General features: G+C 63.1%; 1 protein-coding gene across 2 annotated transcripts; it reads right to left on the bottom strand.

The window, feature by feature from the left end:
• Positions 1-5,373: 5,373 nt before the first annotated feature.
• Positions 5,374-18,777, bottom strand: DAPK3 (death associated protein kinase 3). Of its 2 annotated transcripts, none has more exons than XM_044254556.1 (9): positions 18,714-18,777; positions 16,763-16,919; positions 11,592-11,952; positions 11,305-11,434; positions 11,005-11,053; positions 10,169-10,195; positions 8,085-8,237; positions 7,341-7,386; positions 5,374-6,984 (listed from the first exon to the last, which is right to left on the bottom strand). In XM_044254556.1, exons 2-9 carry the CDS (start codon positions 16,822-16,824, stop codon positions 6,448-6,450), a joined length of 1,365 nt encoding a protein of 454 aa, XP_044110491.1. In that variant the 5' UTR covers positions 16,825-16,919; positions 18,714-18,777; the 3' UTR covers positions 5,374-6,447. The 2 variants fall into 2 exon arrangements, with proteins under 2 accessions (XP_044110491.1, XP_044110490.1); XM_044254555.1 differs by lacking the exon at positions 18,714-18,777 and adding an exon at positions 17,795-17,895.
• Positions 18,778-18,837: the final 60 nt, after the last annotated feature.

The following is an 18,837-nucleotide window of genomic DNA, read 5'->3' as shown; positions in this document are numbered from 1 at the left end:
GTCACAGCCCTGCCCGCGGAAGGCGGGGACGCTGGGGGCCTGAGTTGGGGGGCAGGATTAAATGTGTGTTTCTGCCATGTGTCCCGACCAGAGGACAGGACCACGTTCCAGGCCCAGGGGTGTCACCCGCAGCCCGAGGCAGCAGAGGCTGGCGGGGGCTCTCCAGGCTGCCCTCCGAGAGGCCCCCACCACCCGTCCGCCTGTGGCCCGGCCCAGACCCGGGCCTGGTGGCTGTCCCTCCCCAGATCAACACGTGCACCCCAGAGCTGGAGCCTGGCTGCATGCTAAGGGACAGGAACTGAGGCGTCCCACCCCATGCCGCGGTTACTGAGCACCCAGGGAGGCGACAGAAGGACAGGAAGCGGCAGACCCCAGCCCCCCACCCCCACCCCAGAGGAGCCTGCGGCCACGCACAAAACCACTACGGGCCCAGCGTGGCCGGCCCGCCGCCCCTCCGGACCACCAGCAGCCACAGACGACGGGCAAGTGGGACCCAGGACCCCAGCTCGGCCGCAGCAGCCCCTCTGGGATCAAGAGAGACGCCGGGGTGGGGGGGGACTGTCCCCAGGCTTGAGATGTCTCAGCACACAGCTCCATGCAGACCGGGGCCACCGCGTCCGGGCCGCCTGCTGCCCGCGTGTCAGAAGTGGCTTTGCGAGCGGCAGTCGTCTCCGGGGCGGTCGTGGTCAAAACGCCAGCGGGCCCCGGACCTCGTCGGAAAGGGACGCCGGCTTTCCTCCTGGGACACGTGGGATGCGTCCTAAGTCGTGGGTCACACGCCCATAACGACGGCCAGTTTTGTGGTTTTTAGAAACAGTCCGTTATGATTACTGTCGTGATGTTCAAACGTCATCTCCATGAGCTTCGGGGATTTTTATGTGGAAATAAAGAGGGGATAACTGACAAGGGGGGGTTCATGTCATCGGTCCGCTTCCCTGAGCTGTGGCGCTGGCCTTGGGCCGGGCGCAGGCGAACCGGCCTGAACTCCCACCTGGCGACCTCGGGCGGGCGGCCTCAGGTGACCTTGGGCAGCCTCGGGCGACCGTGGGCGACCGGCAGGTGCCTCGGGTGACGTGCCAGTCCTCCCTGGAGTCAAACGTAGTCCGCAGGTAGTAGTAGTAATAATTCAATGGTCTGTCTAGGTTACTGCCACTACCACGGAACGAGAAGACTGTCCACACTCGCACCAACACTTCCCACACCAGGCCGGGGGGAGGGGTCCCCACGAGCCACTCTCCGGTCACACGGCCCTCACAGGGGGAGGGCTCGGCCCCCGCCTCAGGTGCCAGTCCCCAGGAGCGGGTCCCAAGTGGCCAAAAATCAGGAGTTCCCTCAACCTTTCCCCAGCAGCTCGCAGAACTCTAGAAGGTTTCTGTGCTTTTTACCTGACCCAGGAACAGCCCGCCCAGAGATGGGGGCGGGGCACGGGTGCCGGGAGTGTGCAAGGGGCGCGTCCCCGTCACCCACCAGCGGCGTCCTCTCGCAGGCGCAGGCGTGAGGACTGGCGTGACCGGTTAACCGCCGACCGTCGGTGATGAACCCCGCCCCCAGCCTGTGGCCGTGGCCTCCCAAGGTCCCCCCACGTGCAGAAACGCAGGTGTGGGTAAAGGGCGTGTCACAAATAGCAAAAAAGACGCCGCCTTCTCCTAGAGCACTCTGGACCCGACTCAGGAACCGAGGACAACTGTTCTCCCTCTTCTCACTAGGAAGCGGTGTGGCGGCAGCTGGGACGCAGATCCAGGGGCGCCTCCTTCCTGCCCTGCCAGCCCTGCTGAGGCCCGAGGTCCTTGGCTCCCCACCCCCCACCCCCAGCTGCAGACGCGGGCACAGCTCCCCGCTCCGTCCCACTCTCCCACGATCGCCTTCACAGGGCCTCCTTAGGACGCCTGTCACTGCTTCACAGGGCCTCCTTAGGACGCCTGTCACTGCTGTCCGACCTCGTCTCTGCCCATGACCACTGTGAACACCCCGCTCTCAAATGAGGTGCCGTCCCCAGGTCCCAGGGTTTAGGAGCTGCCATCTTTGTTTGCAACACACTTCGACCCCCAGGAGCCACCCTGCATCTCCATCCACCCCCCATTACCCTTCGGTCACCTGCACCCGGGGTCCCTCCGGCTCCCTCCGCGGCTGACCCAGATCCAACAGAACGTTCTATTCTCTCCTCCCACGACGCCCCTGACACCAAGTGTGGGGCTGCCTGGGGTCAGGGCTGACCCCGCAGGCTCGGGGTTCTGCCCCACACACCTGCCCCCATCGCAAGTCCAAGCCTCCTACACTTCCGACTGACTGGTTTTCAAACGGGGGCTCCCAGCAGCCCTCCTTGGGGTCAATAATTGGATAGAACAGCTCATGGGTTATCTAATTCCTAGATTATCCGCTGAGTATAAAGGACCTCACTCGGGAACAGCCAAGCAGAAGTGGAGTGCAGGGCAAGGTGTGGGGCAGGGGTTAACAAACTTACCCATTTCCAGCGGCGGGAAGCACACTCACCCTGTCCTGAGACCACACCCACCCTCTATCTCCAGAACTTTCCATCTCCCCACACGGAGACTCTGTCCCTGTGAAGCACGGACTCCCTACCCCCTGCCCCAGCCCTGGCTCCCACCCTCTCCTCTCTGTCTGTGTGGACAGGACTCCTCCTGGGAGTGGGGTCCCGCGGAATGTGTCCTTCTGGTCTGGCTGGTCTGAGCCATGTCCTCGGAGTCCCTGTGAATCACGGCAGGGGTCAGTGTCCCCTCCTTCCTAAGGCGGAACACTACCAGGGTGTGGACGGACCACCCCTTCTTTATCCATCCATCTGCTGGTGGCCACTGGTTGCGTCCACCTTTTGGCTACCGTGCCCAGCGTTGTTTTAAGCACTTTACGTCTCTCAATGCGTTTCATCTTCCAAACCAACCCCTGGGGCAGCTGATGCTGTTCTGCCCATTTCACGGACGGGGACAGCGAGCCACGGAGACGTGAAATGACTCGTGCGCAGCCGCAGGGCGCTGGGTGAGAGCTGCGGTTCCGGAACCCAGCAGCGAGGCTCTCGTCCCAGCTGTGATGCCCGTGCCCGGCCCCCGCTCCCTCTGCAGCTGGTGTCGGGGAAATCGCACTGGGAGAACCGAGCCGCCCTGGGGACCCGCGGTGGTGGCCTCGTCCAGCTCTCACCCAGCTTCCAGCAGCTTCCATGCCTACACTAACGCCACACGTCGTGACCACAGGGCCCTCCCTAGCTCCCGCCACATCCTCATGGTGTTGGCGGTGGGAAAGGAGGAATCCCCGCCATGCCACGCCTGGCCGCCTTCTGCAGGAGGCCGTGACCTGCCCGAGGTCGCTCAGCAATCAGAGCTTTGCTTGGAGTTAAACACGAGCTAGAAACTCCCCTCCCGCGAGCTTCACACACTGCAGCCAAAACCCAAGCCAACCGTGGGCAAGTCTGGCCCACTCCTGCCTGGTGGAGGAAGGCCATCCGTGGCTCCCGCGGTCCAGCCCCCAACCCACACCAACAAACAGGCACAGTGACCCCCCCACTCCGTACAAGGCCCAACCAGATGGCAGGGAGCCCTGTGTGCGCAGTTGCCCAGGGGGCCACTCTCCTCGGGGTAGAAGGAAGAGGGCGGCCCAGCATCCCAATCACAGCCCTTAAAGAAGAGGGAACAGAGAATCAGCAAGCAGACTGCACGGCCTCCAAGGGCAGGAGCAGGTGAATTGTTCAGTAAACCCACCGGGGCCTGTAGCCCCCTCTCCTCAGTGTGTCTGTCAGCTACGGCCGTGTGATCCGGGACGACCCACGCTGGCTGGAAACAGCGCCCCTGCTGTCCGGTCCCTGTGGTCAGGAGTCCAGGCGTGGCTCACCCGGGTCGTCTGCTCAGCGGGTCCGGGAGGTCGCGATCCAGGGGCCCCCAGAGCAGAGTCCTATCCCACAGCTCTGCCGGGGGAGGGGCTGCTTCTGGGACGGCTCACGTGGGTGCTGGGCTTTACTCCTTGCTGGCCGCTCCAGGCCTCCGACCTGGCAGTTCCTTCCACGAGTGCCAGCCACGGAGAGCCTGCTGGCAGGACGGAAGCCACAGTCTTACAGAGCCTGATGAGGGAAGTGACCTCCGTCCACCTCGGCGGCGCTCTGTTGGCTAGAACCCACCACTGGGTCAGCCCGGTCTCCAGGGGCGACAGCAAGGGGCAAAGATCCATGGGGGCATCTCCGAGTCTGCGGGCCCAAGTCAGGATAAGTAACAGTATCAGCCCCACAGGCTCTGCGAAATGACACCAGCACCTGCCGAGGACTGGTGCGGGCCAGAGCTCTGACGACGTGCCCTGTGACCCGCGAGTGGCTCCCCACGCCCCCGAATCCTGGAATGAGGGACCCAGGGCCGGGCTGGGCGGAGCCGCCTGGATAACCCAGGTAGGAGGGGCAGGGCTGAGCGGTTTCCAAGGCAAGGACACCCGCTGATCCCCGGAGCAGGGGACGGCAACCTAGGCCTGCAGCATGGCGGACCCCGCATACTGAGAGGGTAGGTGCAGGTCCCAAGTGAATTTCATTTTCCACCCAGTCTTAGACCAGCTGGACGGACAAGCAGTCCCTCCCCTCCAGTACCAGGACAGACACTGCCTCAGCCTCCCGCCAGTGCCACCCAGTGCCCGCCACAGTGCCCAGAATGTGCGAGGCCAGCTCCGCACCGGCTGGGTGGAGCCGACTACCCATCCCTGGGGGCCCCCGGGGTCTGAGGCCAGCTGATCCCACACACTGCGCCTAGCCGGGCGCCCCCTCCCACGGCCAGCCCGCTGCTCTCTGCGGCGTGACCCAGGCGGACTTGCTGCTCAGTCATCCTAAAGGACCTGAAGGCCAGATGCCGCTTGCGGGGCAAACCAGGTCCTGGGCAGACAGACCAGCTGCAAAGGACCATCAGGGACATGGAGAAGCCCTGAGAGCTGAAATCTACTGAAATGCTAAAACCTGATGTTATGAACCAGGAAGAGAGTAAAAGGAGTAAATGTCATGGGAAGTCAGCTGTTTTTTTTTTAAATAAAGTAAAAACAAATGACAGGGAGAAACAGAGTGTACGGAACGAGACAATCAAAGGACGGCTGGCGGCTGCAGGGGCGACAAGGGCACCGTCCCCGCCCCTTCTGAGCAGACGGGGTGGCCCCTGTGCCGGGGCCCGAAGACGGCCGCGGAGCCCGTGTGCGGCCTGGCAGCACCAGAGGCAGCACAAAGGGGCAAAAAACCCTCTGACTTCACCCTGGCTGCCTGGAAACTTCTGGTTCCTCACAAGGAAGTGAGACCAGCCGAACCCCAAGATCAGGGCAGCCCGCACAGCCCTCCACGATGCCCTCTTCTGCCCCACGAGCCCAGAGGCAGGAGCAGAGGGACAGACACAGTCAGACACAGCCACGTCCATGGGCACACGAAGAGCCTCGTGTGGGGAGCGGGGCTTTATTTCCCTTCGGCTCGCAGCAGACACATGCAGTAGAGCACAGCAGAGCTGGCGGAGCGGGGACGGAGGCTCCCGGCCCAGCCCCCGGGCCAGGCCGAGGCAGTCAGGACAGCTCCGCCAGACCCCACAGCCGGGTCCTCCGGTCCTGGCCGGTCCCCCTGCCTGGCCCCTCCCTGCACTCGGCCCAGGACGGCCTGTCTGGAGAAGGCCCTCCGGTCTAGAGAGGTTGCACCGGTTGCTTGCGTAACCTGACCGCCGCCCAGACGCCGGACGTGCTGAAGCCTGAACTCAGGCCCTTCCCTGGGGCTCGACCCTGCTCAAGGGCGGCACCTAGTGGCGACGATAGCACTGCCCGCTGCAACTCTTCAGCCCCTCTGGGGTCCAGGGCCACTGGGCTTTCTCCACCCGCAGGGCAGCGGGGGCTGCCCGGGCACTCAGCGGACACTGAGCCTTCACAGAGCGTCCCGGGGACGATGAGCCCTGACAGCCCAAAAGGCAGCACGGGAACGGGGATGGGAGCCAGACGGGTGCGGGGTGCGTCATCCGCGTGCACGTGGCCGTGGGCGCTTCAGAAAGGAGCGTGGGGATGCGCAGTGCCTCACCCTGTGCCCAAGGCTCCACGGGCTTCTGCACCAGGGCTCGGTGCCCGGCCACAGACACCCTCAGCCGCCCCTCCATGGGCCCTGGTGCCAGCTCAGGGCCGAGGGAACACAAAGAGGATAGGGGATGGAGACAGCAGGGCCAGAACCCGCCACCCCCGCAGTCCCCGGGGGAGCTGCCTCCCGCCTGGTGTCCGGCAGAGGCAAATGAGGCCCCTCCGACTCTAAGCCGGCACAGGCCGGGCCCACGGAGGCCGCCCCCCACCGGCCAAGCGCTCGCAGAGCCCAGAGCTCCCCCCGTGAGGCCGCCCCAGAAGCCCCCCAAGGTGCCAGAGCCTCGGGACAGAGGAGCCAAGTGGCCTCGGGTTCCCGACCCCCCCGGAGCGCGTCCCAGCCCAACGCCACCAGCTCCCCCCCCACCCCGCCCCACGGCCCTAGCGGAGGCCGCACTCCACGCCCTGCAGCTTCTCCTGCTCCATGGCCCGCACCAGATCCTGCACGAAGCGCATCTCGGAGGCCACCTGCTTCGCCAGGGCCTCGTAGCGGTTCTCGAGGCGGCTGAAGCGGCGCTTGAGCCCGCTGGCCCCCAGCAGGGCGCCCTTGGCCTCCTCCTGGGCCTGCCGCTGGAGCGCCTCGGTTTTGTGCAGCTCCTGCCGCAGCCGCCGCAGGTCCTGGCCGATGCTCTCGTTCTCCTCCCGGTACCAGGCCTCCTTCTCCTCGTAGATGGCCGTCAGCGCCTCGATGTCCTCGTGGCAGAGGCGCCGGCTGCGCTCCAGCCCCCGCAGGCCCTCCTCGGCCGCCGCCACCTCCTCCAACACCTTGGAGAAGCGCTCGAAGTTGACGTAGGTGTTGTTGGGGGGCATGCTGGAGTGCGACTTGATGGTGTACTCCTTGAGCCGAGCGGTCTTCAGGCGCCGCCGCTCGGGCTTCCGGCCGCTGTCCTCGCGCCGCACGTTCCGCCGCCGGATCGCCTGCGGGGAGAGGGACGGGCGCCTGGAGTGGGGCCTCCGGGCCGGGCGGCCTCCGAGGGTCCCCCAGCCTCCCGCTAGGACGGCAGAGCTCCGTGGTCATGCCAGAGCCGGACCCTCTGGCCCTTTACGGGAAGTGCCACTCCTGCCCATTCTGGAAGTTTCTGTGGGAGGGAGCCCAGCGGTGTGCAGAGGGGGTAAAGAGCCAACCTGGGCCTCCTAGAGGGGAGGGCTCCAATACACCTCGGCACACAGTGCACACCTGCTACCACCCAGGCCATGCACCCTGGGGACCTTCCCGGGACAGAGACCTTGTCACACACACTGTCCTTGAGTGGGAGCTGCCCCAGCCACCTCACCTTGATCCAGGAATGCTCCAGGCTCTGGGCGATGGTCATTCTTCTCCTGGAAGAGCCCCCCGCCCCATGCCCTGATTAGTGCCACACAAGCCATGTGCCCTACCCTCCCACGAGGCTGATGGGGAGACGGGAACAGGAAAGGGGTTTTCCAGATTCTCCTCCACATCGCTGTTTTCCATCCCCACCTCAGACGACTCCCTACACACGGACCCCCCGGGACTCATCTCCAGCCTAGGGGCATGTCCCCCAAATGCCCTTGAAACAACCTGTGCCCTCCAGCATGTCTGTTCTGCTCAGCCAGCAAGGAGCCCACGAAGGGACCAGTGGGGGCACAGCCCTGGGGTCTCCCATGCTCTCTGAGGGGTTTTGCGAACGGCGGCGAGACCGAACGCTGGGTCTCGCCAACTCAGGCGCCCACAGGAGAGACCAGGCAGATGCCAGGAATGAGCGCCCGTGCCAGGGGGGCAACATGAGCCCCTCACCATGAACGAGAGCTCCGTGACACCCCATGTTTTAGAATTCCCTGGGAGAAGTACCCAGGAATCTGGACTGTCACATGAAAACTATCTTAAACGTCAGCAAGGAATGAACTGCTCTGAAAGACACACGGGAGCCCGGCTAACCGTCTGTGCCGTCCCCAAGTCCCAGTTACACAGAGGGGACAGCACGGAGAGACGTGCTCTCGGGGGACCAGGTGGCCTCTCCTGCCAGCCCCGTCCCTCCTCCCCTGCCTGGCGTTCCTACTTGGGGTCTTTGACGAGCAGCCGGCGGATGAAGTCCTTGGCCAGCTCGCTGGTGTTGCTGAAGTATTCCTCGTCAAAGTCGTAGTTCACGGCCGAGATGTTGGTCAGGGTCTCCTGCTTCGTCTCACCCAGGAACGGGGAGGCGCCGCTCAGACTGGAAGGCACACACAGGGCTCAGCCTCCCCGGCGCTCGCTCCCTGCCACCTCGGGGGCCAGACGCAGAGGCAAGCGGATGCTGGGCCCTGGGCTCCCCGACGCACCCGCATCCCCCCGGAACCTGCCCCAATCAGCCTCCAGCCTCCCACCAGAAAGCACGAGGACGTCACACCCAGCCACTGATGGACACAGAAGAGGGGATCAAAGTCTCTAACGAAGCTGGAAGCATCTGGCCTAAACGTTTAGCGATTCCAGAAGGAAAGCCGGCAACTTCCCAGGAGGGTGTCCAGGCCGACGGCACGCCAGCCCCCGGGCAGGGTGCACAGTCCCCAGCAGGACACGAGGACATCGTGTGTCGCCCGGAGCCGCTGCGCTGGCAGGGCCTGACACGTAGTGGGGAACACACTTCTGGTTCTCACCCCGTCCTTGGACACGGAGCGCCCACAGGCCTCGTACTTTCTTAAACGCTAAAAACTCCGAAAGCGGGAGCGTCCGTAAGGGTATCTGGTCTCTAGCCTCGGTTTTTCAGCACCGTGCTAAGGTGAGAAGAGCCCTTTGCCGTCCATCATGAGGCCCTTTCAACCTCTCGGAACGGCGCTAGATGCCCCAGGCTGGGGCTGGTGGTGGGAAGCAGCCCTGGGGCTAGCGGGGTGCATCCGCCCACCCCACACCTGACCTCTGGGGCAGCGGAGGGGCTGGAGACAGAGCTCATCGCCCAGAATTCAATCACTCGGGCCTACAGCACAGAACCTGTGTGAAATCCCTCCATGAAAGGGCTCGGAGTTTCCAGGCGGGGAACGCCTCCGCGTGTGGAGAAGAGAGCGCACCCCCAGGTCCATGGAGACAGAAGCTGCTGCCCTCGGAGCCCCCCTAGACCTCGCCCTACACGCCTCATCAGGCCGTCCGACCCGATCTACAAGCTTCATAACCGACTGCTGCCAGTAAGCGGTTCTGAGTTCTAAGAGCCCCTCCAGCAGCTCTCTTGGCTAGGAGGGTCACGGGGGCCTCTGCACGGACAACCCGGCCTGTGGCTGGCAGCTGAAGCGGGACAAGCCCTGAGCCACCTCCAGGCAGACAGGACCAGAACCGAGCGAAGATGGGCGCCTCGGTCCTGCGTGGGGTCCTGGACCATGAAGAGACGAGAACGGGACAACTCCGGGACTCTGCCTGCTGGGGGTGTCCTGGGCACATTTCTTGGTGTTGACAAATGCTCTTTAAGATGCAAACGTCGGGGGGAAGCGGGTGAGGGGCACGGAAACTCCAGCAGGGTCTCTGCAGCTCCTCCCTAAGTCTAAACTTAACTCTGATCTTTAAAAACAAAAACTAACCAGAAACTACTTTAAAAATCCAGCTCAAGAAACCTTCAGGGTGCATCGCTGGGCCACATGACCTTGACAAGGGAAGAAAAAGCAGTGGGGAGGGGCGCCTGGGTGGCTCAGTGGGTTAAAGCCTCTGCCTTCCACTCAGGTCATGATCTCAGGGTCCTGGGATCGAGCCCTGCATCAGGCTCTCTGCTCAGCAGGGACCCTGCATCCCCCTCTCTCTCTGCCTGCCTCCGCCTGCTTGTGATCTCTGTCAAATAAATAAATAAAATCTTAAAAGAAAAAAAAAAAAAGCAGTGGGGGCTTATCTGACGCCGGGACTGGGGTGAGGAACAGTCCAACCACGGCGGTCCAGGGAATGAGGCCAGAGAAACCCCCACCGCACAGGGCAGGGCTCTCCAGGAGACAGGAACCATCTTTCCCCTCCTCCAGGAATTCATCCATCCCCCACCCATCCCCCCACCCATCCCCCACCCATCCACCCACCCAGCCACCAAGTTCACTGAGCACTGAGGAGGGTCAGAGCTCCTGGTCGCTGTCCCTGCCCAGAAGACGTCCTGCCCCAGCAGGCCCCAGCACACACAGGAAGCACCAAGCAGGCACTCACAGGATGTAAGTGATGACGCCGATGCTCCTGGAGGGGACACACAAGAACAGAACAGTCAGCTCCACGGTGTGGGAGGGGAGCACCCCAATTCCCAGAACCTCTAACTGGCCGGGGGTCTGGAGCCCGGGTGGGGAACCCAGAGGCCACGGCCTGCTCTCCTTCCAGGGCCCGCACGGCCTCCACACTAAGGGCCTCCCTGCCTCGCTCCGGGGGTCTCAGGCTGGGGCACTCGCACTGGTCAGGCCTGTCACCCACCACCATCGAGGCTCCAACCAGAGGGGGTGGGGCAGGGGCCGCTGCGGGGCTCTGATGCCCCCTGCGCTCGAAGGGAGGCTGACGAACCCTTTCTACAAAGGGTGAGAAGGTGACTGTTTCTTGCTTTGTGGGTGCCAGTCTCTGTTACTTGTCTGTGTTACCAACACCTTCAAAGGGGCACCTGGGGGGCTCAGTTAAATGTCTGCCTTCGTCAGGTCGTGATCCCAGCGTCGGGCTCCCTGCTCAGCGGGGAGTCTGCTTCTCCCTCTGCCGCTCCCCCTGCTTATGCTCCCCCTCTCTCCCTCCCTCTCTCTGTCAAATAATAAATAAAATCTTTAAAACAAGCACAGACCACCTGAAAACCAGAATGCCATTCCGAGCTCACGAAGCGGCTCTGGCTGGCGGGTCCCTGTTCTCAGGCAATGAAGGGTCCTGCCCACACCCAGCAGCACCCAACCAGGCGGATGGACCACATCCCAGCCCGCAGCTGTGGCCTGGCAGCTCCCACGATGGCCAGGGGACGCCCTAAGGAGTAACAGGGCTACATGCCAGGCAGCCTGCCCCCCCCCCCCGCCACTCACCACATGTCCGCCTCCAGACCCAGGGGCTCATAGTTGACAATCTCCGGAGCTGCAGGGACAGGGAGACGGAGGGGCAGGGTCAGACGCTGGTACATGGGAGACAGCGCGGGGGACACAGTCACGGGGAGAGGCACAGCCCGCCCCGGGGGAGGGGCAGGGTGGCTCCAGGGCAGGAAGGCCTGGCCGCCACGGGACACCAGGACTCAAGAGAGGACACCGGGGCGCGTGGGCCAGACACCCAGGGGCCTGGGATCCTCAAACACCCCACAAACCCCGCCTGAGGGCTGCGCAGAGCCGCACCCACAAACTCGGGGGTGCCGAAGATGTTCTTGAACTCATTCCCCGCCTCGATCTTGTGGGCGATGCCGAAGTCGATGAGCTTGATCCGCGGGTTGGGCACGTTCTTGTCCAGCAGCATGATGTTTTCCGGCTGCGGGCAAAGCGGGACTCGGTGGCTCTGCCAGCCCAGCGTCCCCGGGGCAGCCCCGGATCGCCCCCGGGACCCCCCACAGGCCACCGGCCCTCGCTCGGCGCCGTAAGGGCCGGAGCGGCTCCCGGGACCCTCTGCCCCGCCGGGGCTCGCCCACCTTGAGGTCGAAGTGGGCGATGCGCTTGGAGTGCAGGTAGTGGACGCCGTCCAGGATCTGCTTGAGGAACTGCGTGGCCTCGTCCTCCGTCAGCGACTCCTTCTCGGCCAGGAAGTCGAAGAGCTCCCCGCCCGAGACCAGCTCCAGGATGAGCACCACGTCCGTCTTGTTCTCGAAGATGTCGTGCAGCGTGATGATGTTGGGGTGCCGGATCTCCCGCAGGATGTTCACCTCCCGCTCGATCTCCTCCCGGCTGACCCCCCGGCGGCTGGACGACAGGCGGCGCTTCTTGATGAACTTGGCCGCGTACTCCCTGCCGGTGCCCTTCTGCCGGCACTTCCGCACGATGGCAAACTGGCCGCTGCGGGGACAGAGTGGAGAGCCCGGCTTGGCAGGGGCCGCGGCTTCTGGGACAGCACCTCCCAGCACCCACCCCACCCCCGGGAGGTCAGGCAGCAGCTGAGCCGCTGGGTGGGTCCAAAGCAGCCCTGACAGCTCTGCCTGGCCGAGAGCAGGAAAGCGGCCGCCTGTTCACAGACGGGAACCGAGTCCCTCCGGGGCTGGTGGGACCCCAGGCAGCCCGCAGCCCGCAGCCGACAAGAGGTGTTGCTCGTGTGCCGCGGGCCGGGGGCCCAAGGGCGGGGCACCCCACTCGCCATCTGCCATCTGCATCGGAGGAGGGGGCTGAGGTGTGAGGCGTAATTCTACACGGATTCGGTTTCCCACAGTCTATTTCATCATATTTAAAAACCTAAGAGGGGCACCTGGGTGGCGCCAGTGGGTTAAAGCCTCTGCCTTCGGCTCAGGTCGTGATCTCAGGGTCCTGCTTCCTCCCTCTCTCTCTGCCTGCCTCTCTGTCTACTTGTGATCTCTGTCAAATAAATAAAAATCTTTTTTAAAAAATAAAATAAAATCCTAAGAAAAAAATTAAAAAGCCGCTAACTTCAAAGGGGCTTCTCATGCAACTGGCCGTGTAAGAGCAACACACGTTTTCGAACTGACAGGGGCCAGAGCCCGCGCCCATGGAAACAGAAGCTTAGACACTGTTTCCGCGCGCCTCTGCACGTCCTTCCAGCGTCCGCGCAAGAGAAATGGCAACAGAAATCCACAGGGAAGCTTCTCCAAAAATCCTCAGTCAGCACGATCCCCAGCAGCCTCATGGGGAAACAACCAGATGGCCACCGACAGACAAATACAACGTGTCCCCCGTGTGCGGGAGCATCCCTCAGCCACAGACAGGAGCGAGGCCCCCACGCGCTGCCCTGGGGATGGTCCCCAAGCCCACCACATGCAAGGAGGGAACCAGACACAGGGGGCCACACGGGGTGTGAGTCCATGCGTGTGACACCCCCAGAGGAAGCTCCTCCAGGGATGGGAAGGGGCTCGTGGAGGCCGGGGGGTTGGGGGAGGGGAGGTGACAGCTAATGGGGATGGACTGCTTTTGGGTGATGGAATGTTCTGGAATTGTTCAGGGTGACAAGAGCAAAACCCCGTACACACACTCAAGATCACTGACTTGCAGGCTGTAAATGGGTGAACCGTGCAGCAAGTGGACGAGGGCTCAAGACGACGGTTATTGAAGAGAAATCCTATTTACTGCGCTCTAGGGAGCTGTCCATGGCCAAATTACGCTGCTGTCCAGGAACTTAGTTGTATTAACTGATTGTAACTCAAGAGCTGGCTGAAAAAGGCCAGACAGTAAATATTTTTAGCCTTACGGGCCATGTGGTTTCTGTCACAATTTTTGTGTTTTTACAACCTTTAAAAAAAATAAAAAACCATTCGAGGTTCAGAGGCAGACAGGACCACACTGGGCTGGGGCCGGATGTGCCCACAGGCCGCAGTCTGCTGACTCCACGGGGACCAAGAGTAAGATAAGGCACAGGCTACTGACAGAGACCTCAAGGTGCCACGGGGGGTCCAGAGAAGAGAGACGTGACATCTCGGGGAAACGAGGGGGAGGGCGCAGAGGAAGGGCAGAGATGGGCGGTCGGCAGAGGGACCCAGCGGGGTTTGCAGCTAAGTGGACGGACCCACATGCCCACGGAGATGTGCTCTACCCATGCTCGGTCGGAAGACGGGGCACACTCAAGCTGGGCGGGTGGGAGGCACCAAATCATCACTAACAGCATGGGCTCAGCGAAGTCCCCTCCAAGATGCCCTTCGGGGAACCCAGAACCTGCCCACAGACCACCCCTCCTGGTAAAAGGGCCCTTGTAGCTAGATGAAGTCAGGCCCCGAAGTGGGGGTGACCCTGGGTTCCCAGGGGCCCCAGCATCCTCACGAGGTCGTCACGAGAGGGAGGCAAAGGGTGGGGGTCCCAGAGACGGGCAGACCCCACACTGCTGGCGGGAAGGACGGAGGGGCGCTGTGGGGCAGGAAAGGCAGGAGCAGGGTCTTCCTGGGGCCCTGGGGGACCAGCCCTACAGGTCTGTTTTAGACTCCGGGCTCCCAGACCTTTCACATAATTCCCAGCCCTCTGGGCCGCGGATCAGGGACAGCAGCGACAGGAGACTCAAACGCTAATCCGAAAGCCAAGCGCACACAGGTCCGCGGAGAAGGGCAGCGCCCCTGGTCAGGCCCAGCCCCCCGCCTCCTGAACCTGCCACCACAGTCCCCCGGACACGTTACGCTCCTGCCCCCTCCGCGTCTCCACGAACTCTCCCCCACCCGAAACGCCTTCCCCTCTCTTGGGCCTGCACCAGCCAAGCTCCTTCTTCCAGGCCCACGTCCAGTCCCACAACAAACCCCCGACGGGAATGACACCGAATTCCGAACGTTCACCTCGTGCCGACGGCGCTGAGCTAAGTGCTGACGTGGGGCCTCGTTTTCAAACGGAAGGACTGGTTTTCCCGGCTTGATTCCAAGCTGAACTCACAGACGAAGAGGAGTGAGGCAGGGCTCACAGAACAGGCAAAAAGATGCCATTACAGGGCGCCCGGGTGGCTCAGTGGGTTAAGCCGCTGCCTTCGGCTCAGTGGGTTAAGCCACTGCCTGCCCTGATCTCAGGGTCCTGGGATCGAGTCCCACCTCGGGCTCTCTGCTCAGCAGGGAGCCTGCTTCCTCCTCTCTCTCTACCTGCCTCTCTGCCTACTTGTGATCTCTCTCTGTCAAATAAATAAATAAAATCTTTAAAAAAAAAAAAAGATGCCATTACAGGCTGAACTGGGTGCCCCCAAAATCTGTGCCGAAGTCAAACCCCAGCCCTCAGAGCGGACTATCCGGAGACAGGGCCCTCGAGAGGTGATTCCGTCCAAGCTCACAGGCGTGGGTCGGATCCAATCTGACCAGTGTCCTCAGAACAGCAGAGTAGGACACACAGACACAGACAGACGGCCTTGTAAGGCCACGGGGAGAGGATGGTTATCATCCGCACGCCAAGGACACGCACCTCAGGAGAAGTCAGCCCCGCCGACACCTTGAGCTTGGACCTCCCGCCTCAGCCAGGGAGAACAAGCACTTATGCCGTTCAAAGCCGCCTCGCACCCCCCACCCCTACCCCCCCGCCCCCCCCACAGTTCTCAGCTGTGGCAGCCCCAGTCTACACAGAGGCACACGCCACTCCGTGAAGCAGAAGCCAGAGTGAAGCCCACCCTTGCCGACCCACAGACCGACATTTCCCGACACCATCGGTGCGAAGCTGAACCGGAAGAAAGAATCCTGCACCTCTGGGTCCCAGCACACCCGGCTTCGCGGCCAGCAGGGCTTGGTGTCAAGGCCGGAATCCCACGCGGCCGTGGGGCAAGCTGCTTCCCTCCTCTCGGCCTCTGCTTCTCTGTAAGGCTGAGGGCCAGCGCACCTGCCTCGCAGGTTCCTTCGCAAGTGAACGGAAGTTACAGAAAGAAGTCGGGACGTCCGAACCAAATCTCTAACTCATGCAAACTGCGGTCCGGTGCGCAGTGTCCTCAGACCTCCCCGCGCACTGAGGGTCGTCGGATGGAGCCGTGCCGTCCAAGACGACAGCCACCGGCCACGCCGCGGCCCGCACGCCAGCCCGAACCAAGTTGTGCTGGGCGTGTGTATCCCAAGCAGGTTAAAGAGGCTTCCTATCCAGAAAAGGCGGTGAAATTTTCCAGCTGTAATTTTTGTTATGATTACAAGCAAGGTGGTAACTGTCCAATCTACTGGATTAAATTAAACATATTAATTATTAAAACAGACCCAGCTACTTCCGAGGTGGTAAACATTATACGGGCTGCGGCCTGGCCCGTTGGGACGCGTGATACTCCAGAGAGGCAGTGGGGCCGGGAGGACCACTGACGAGGCTTCCCGAATGTTCCTTACAGTGATTACAGCACCGCACCCTCAGGTCACCGAGTCTGCCCGGGGACACGTTCCCACGGAATCAATTCCTAACAGTGGGATCGGGGGATGAAGGAGAACATACAGGGGACACTCGGCTGGCTGACTCTGGCCAAGCCACTCTCAGCAGGAGGACCTAACGCATTTCCAACAATAAAACGCGAGGCTGGGGGAGGGAGGTTGGGGAGAAGGGGGGGTGGTACATTCTCTACCACTCTATGAAGGAAATTCCTGAAGGAGGGACTTCAGAATCCCAAATGAGCCTGAAACACTTTCTCAGCCCAGGCGTGAGGCACGACTCAGTTACTTACATTCCCTTTTGGTGACATCATGGGGCTGGTAGCCTCGAACTCAACCAAATAAGGTCTGAGGCTGGGGGGGGGCGGGAGGGGAAGGATGGCGCCCGGCTAATCTGAGCTAATCTGAGCCCCGCGGTTCTTGGGGGACACTCCGAGGCCCCGCCAGACAGGAAATCAGCTGCCGGGCTGGAACGGGAAACCTCTGCTCTTTCCCACAAGAATGCTAAACTGTTGGCAGGGACGTGGGCCCGGCCAGGAGGCTTCTCCTGCAAACGTGCCCAAAAACCCATCCCCTTCCCTGCGAGAGGGTTAAACAGAAGGACAGACCAACAGACACCGCCACCACCGCTGCGCTCACACCACAGGGCAGGAACTCTGGCAGGTGCTCTGAGCACTCAATTCGACTCTGCCCCAAAGGAAATGCGCAGAGAAGGTCAGAGTCACAATGCGGGGACAGGGCCACCTGACCCCAATGCCTAGGACTCCTTCCCTCCTGGAGAAGGACACTCTCCAGAAACCCCCCAGTGCCCCTCTCCCACCCCCAGAGCCCCGGCGGCCAGCCCCGCTCACCTGCCCAGCTCCTCCCCCATCTCATAGTAGTCCTCCACGTCTTCCTGCCTGAACGTGGACATGGTGGGCGATCGGCCTTCTGAGGCCTTCCCTCGCTCAAGGCTGGAGACAGGACCTCAGGGCGTCCCCTCGCTGTGACCCTGGAGGAGAAAGGGAACTAGGGAAGAAGTGAGACGTCAGCTACTACTCTTAGCTGCGTGGCGTGACCTCCCCACCCCCACCCTGCCCCCCGACGAAGTTCCAGCTCCTCATAAAGGGCACATGCATGCGGCTGGAGGGCTGCGTTCCTGTTATCTCCCCTGGAAATCACACCACCGGAAAGGTCACTGCCAGCCCCACTGGGCGGGCTGGGCCCCGAAACTGCCCCAGGCCCACACCTCTGACTCCCCACGCACTGCCCCAGCCCTTCTCTGCCTCTCCCGACCCACCATCCTGCAAGTCACCCCCCCCCCGACCCGCTCTGCACACCCCCAAACCCCCGGGCTCCCTCAGGCCTATCCAACTTGCGAAGTCGCTGCACCCACACCCCCACCTCCCTGCCCACCGGCGACCTGAACGCCTCCTGTCCTCACCCATCCCCCCACAACAAGCCCCGGACCTCCGCAGATCTCTTAACACCTTCCTCAGCGCTGCGCTGAATTCCTCGGGAGCTGAACAATGGCTTCCACGCGCCGGCCAGCCCCCTACCCACGGCCGCCTCCCCCTGACCTCCGCCGTCCCGCAACACTACCCGCTTCCCCGCTCCTCGACGGCACCCCTGCAGAGGCCCGCACCCCGTCTCCCCCACCCGCAAAGGGCCGCATCTCAGAGGCCCCTCCATTGCCCTCTCCCCGACTTCGGACAAGCTCCAGGGTGCACCCCGATGCCCCCTCACAGGCCCCTCCAGGGACCTCCAAGCCCCAGAGTTCGGGTTGGAGCGTCCCCAAGGCCGCCACGCCCCTCGCAAGCCCCGACCCAGCCCCTTCTCCTGACGGCTCGTCCCAGGGGTCTCCGAGCGTCCCCCCGCGCCCCCAAGTCGCCGCCTCTGCCTACCCCGCCCGCCGTCGGCCAAGGGTCCAGCCCGCTTCGCACCGTCCGCTGCCCCGCGCCCCCGCCGGCCCTCTGCCGTGCTGGCCACCGCCGCCCTCTCCCGCCTCGCCGCCTCGGCCGCCGGGACGCGCCGACCTGCGTCGACGTCACCGCGTCATCAAGAGCCCGCCCCTGGAAGGTGTGTCCCGCCGCCCATTGGTCTGCGCCCCCGCCGCTCGCGACGCCCCGCCCCCGGCCTGCTCCAGGCCCAGCCCGCTGGCGTCCGGTCCTCCGAATCCGGATGACGTGTCGCCACTGGCCGGCAGGCTCGCCTTCATGCCGCCGATTGGGTGGAACGGACGTCACTTAGGGCGACACTTAAGAAGTCGGAAGACCGACTTCCGGCCCCTGGACTGCGCAGCGGCTCTCAGCGGGCCCGGGTCCTGGGGGTTCGGGGTGCGGTGCCGAACTGCGGCGTCCCTCTTCCTGCCCTCCCTGAGCGGCGAGCTACGGCCGCTCCCTGCGGTGGAGCCGGGACCAGTGTAGTCCCCGAACTGCAGTTTCCCCCTCTAAAATGTTACCCGCATTCCCAGTGCATCAGTAAAAATGCAGGTGAGGTCAGGTGTTGCCATGCGGGCTTGATTCCTCCGACTCGTGTCGTCTCGGGACACCGGCTCAAACAGCTGGTCAGTGTGGTCAGACCAGCCCGCCGTCGCAGGGGAGCTGTGACCGTTCCTCCGGTTCTGCAGATGGGACGCTGAGACCCAGAGAGGTTAAGCAGCCCCCCCGAAGTCACACAGCCAGTAAATGACGCAGCTGAGGTTCATTCCTAGGAAGCCGCGAACCCAAAGCCAGTGCTGAACCACTGCAGATACCATCGGACGGCAGACCCGGCTTGACTTTCGCCACCTCCCCTGACCTCTCGCCGTTCTCCCGAGCTCACCTGCCTGCCTTCCGACTTCGAACATTGCACTCCCACCCAGGTGTTTGCACGAGCTGTCCCTTCAGCCTAGAGATCGCCTTCCTCCGTTCTTGCTTCAGGGACCTCCCCCGGGAGCCGTGGCACG

This window comes from Neovison vison, chromosome 6 (genome assembly GCF_020171115.1).
Source record: "Neovison vison isolate M4711 chromosome 6, ASM_NN_V1, whole genome shotgun sequence".
Taxonomy (NCBI): Eukaryota; Metazoa; Chordata; class Mammalia; order Carnivora; family Mustelidae; genus Neogale; species Neogale vison.
Note: the sequence above shows the minus strand (reverse complement) of the source record. Positions and strands in the feature narration are given on the sequence as shown.

Excerpts from the sequence above, each read along its gene's own strand:
- DAPK3 (XM_044254556.1), bottom strand. The coding sequence starts at position 16,824 with ATGTCCACGTTCAGGCAGGAAGACGTGGAGGACTACTATGAGATGGGG. Across the intron at positions 7,387-8,084 it reads CTGCTCGTCAAAGACCCCAA|GAGAAGAATGACCATCGCCC; the intron begins GTAGGAACGCCA and ends GGGCTCTTCCAG. Across the intron at positions 6,985-7,340 it reads TGGAGCATTCCTGGATCAAG|GCGATCCGGCGGCGGAACGT; the intron begins GTGAGGTGGCTG and ends CTCTCCCCGCAG.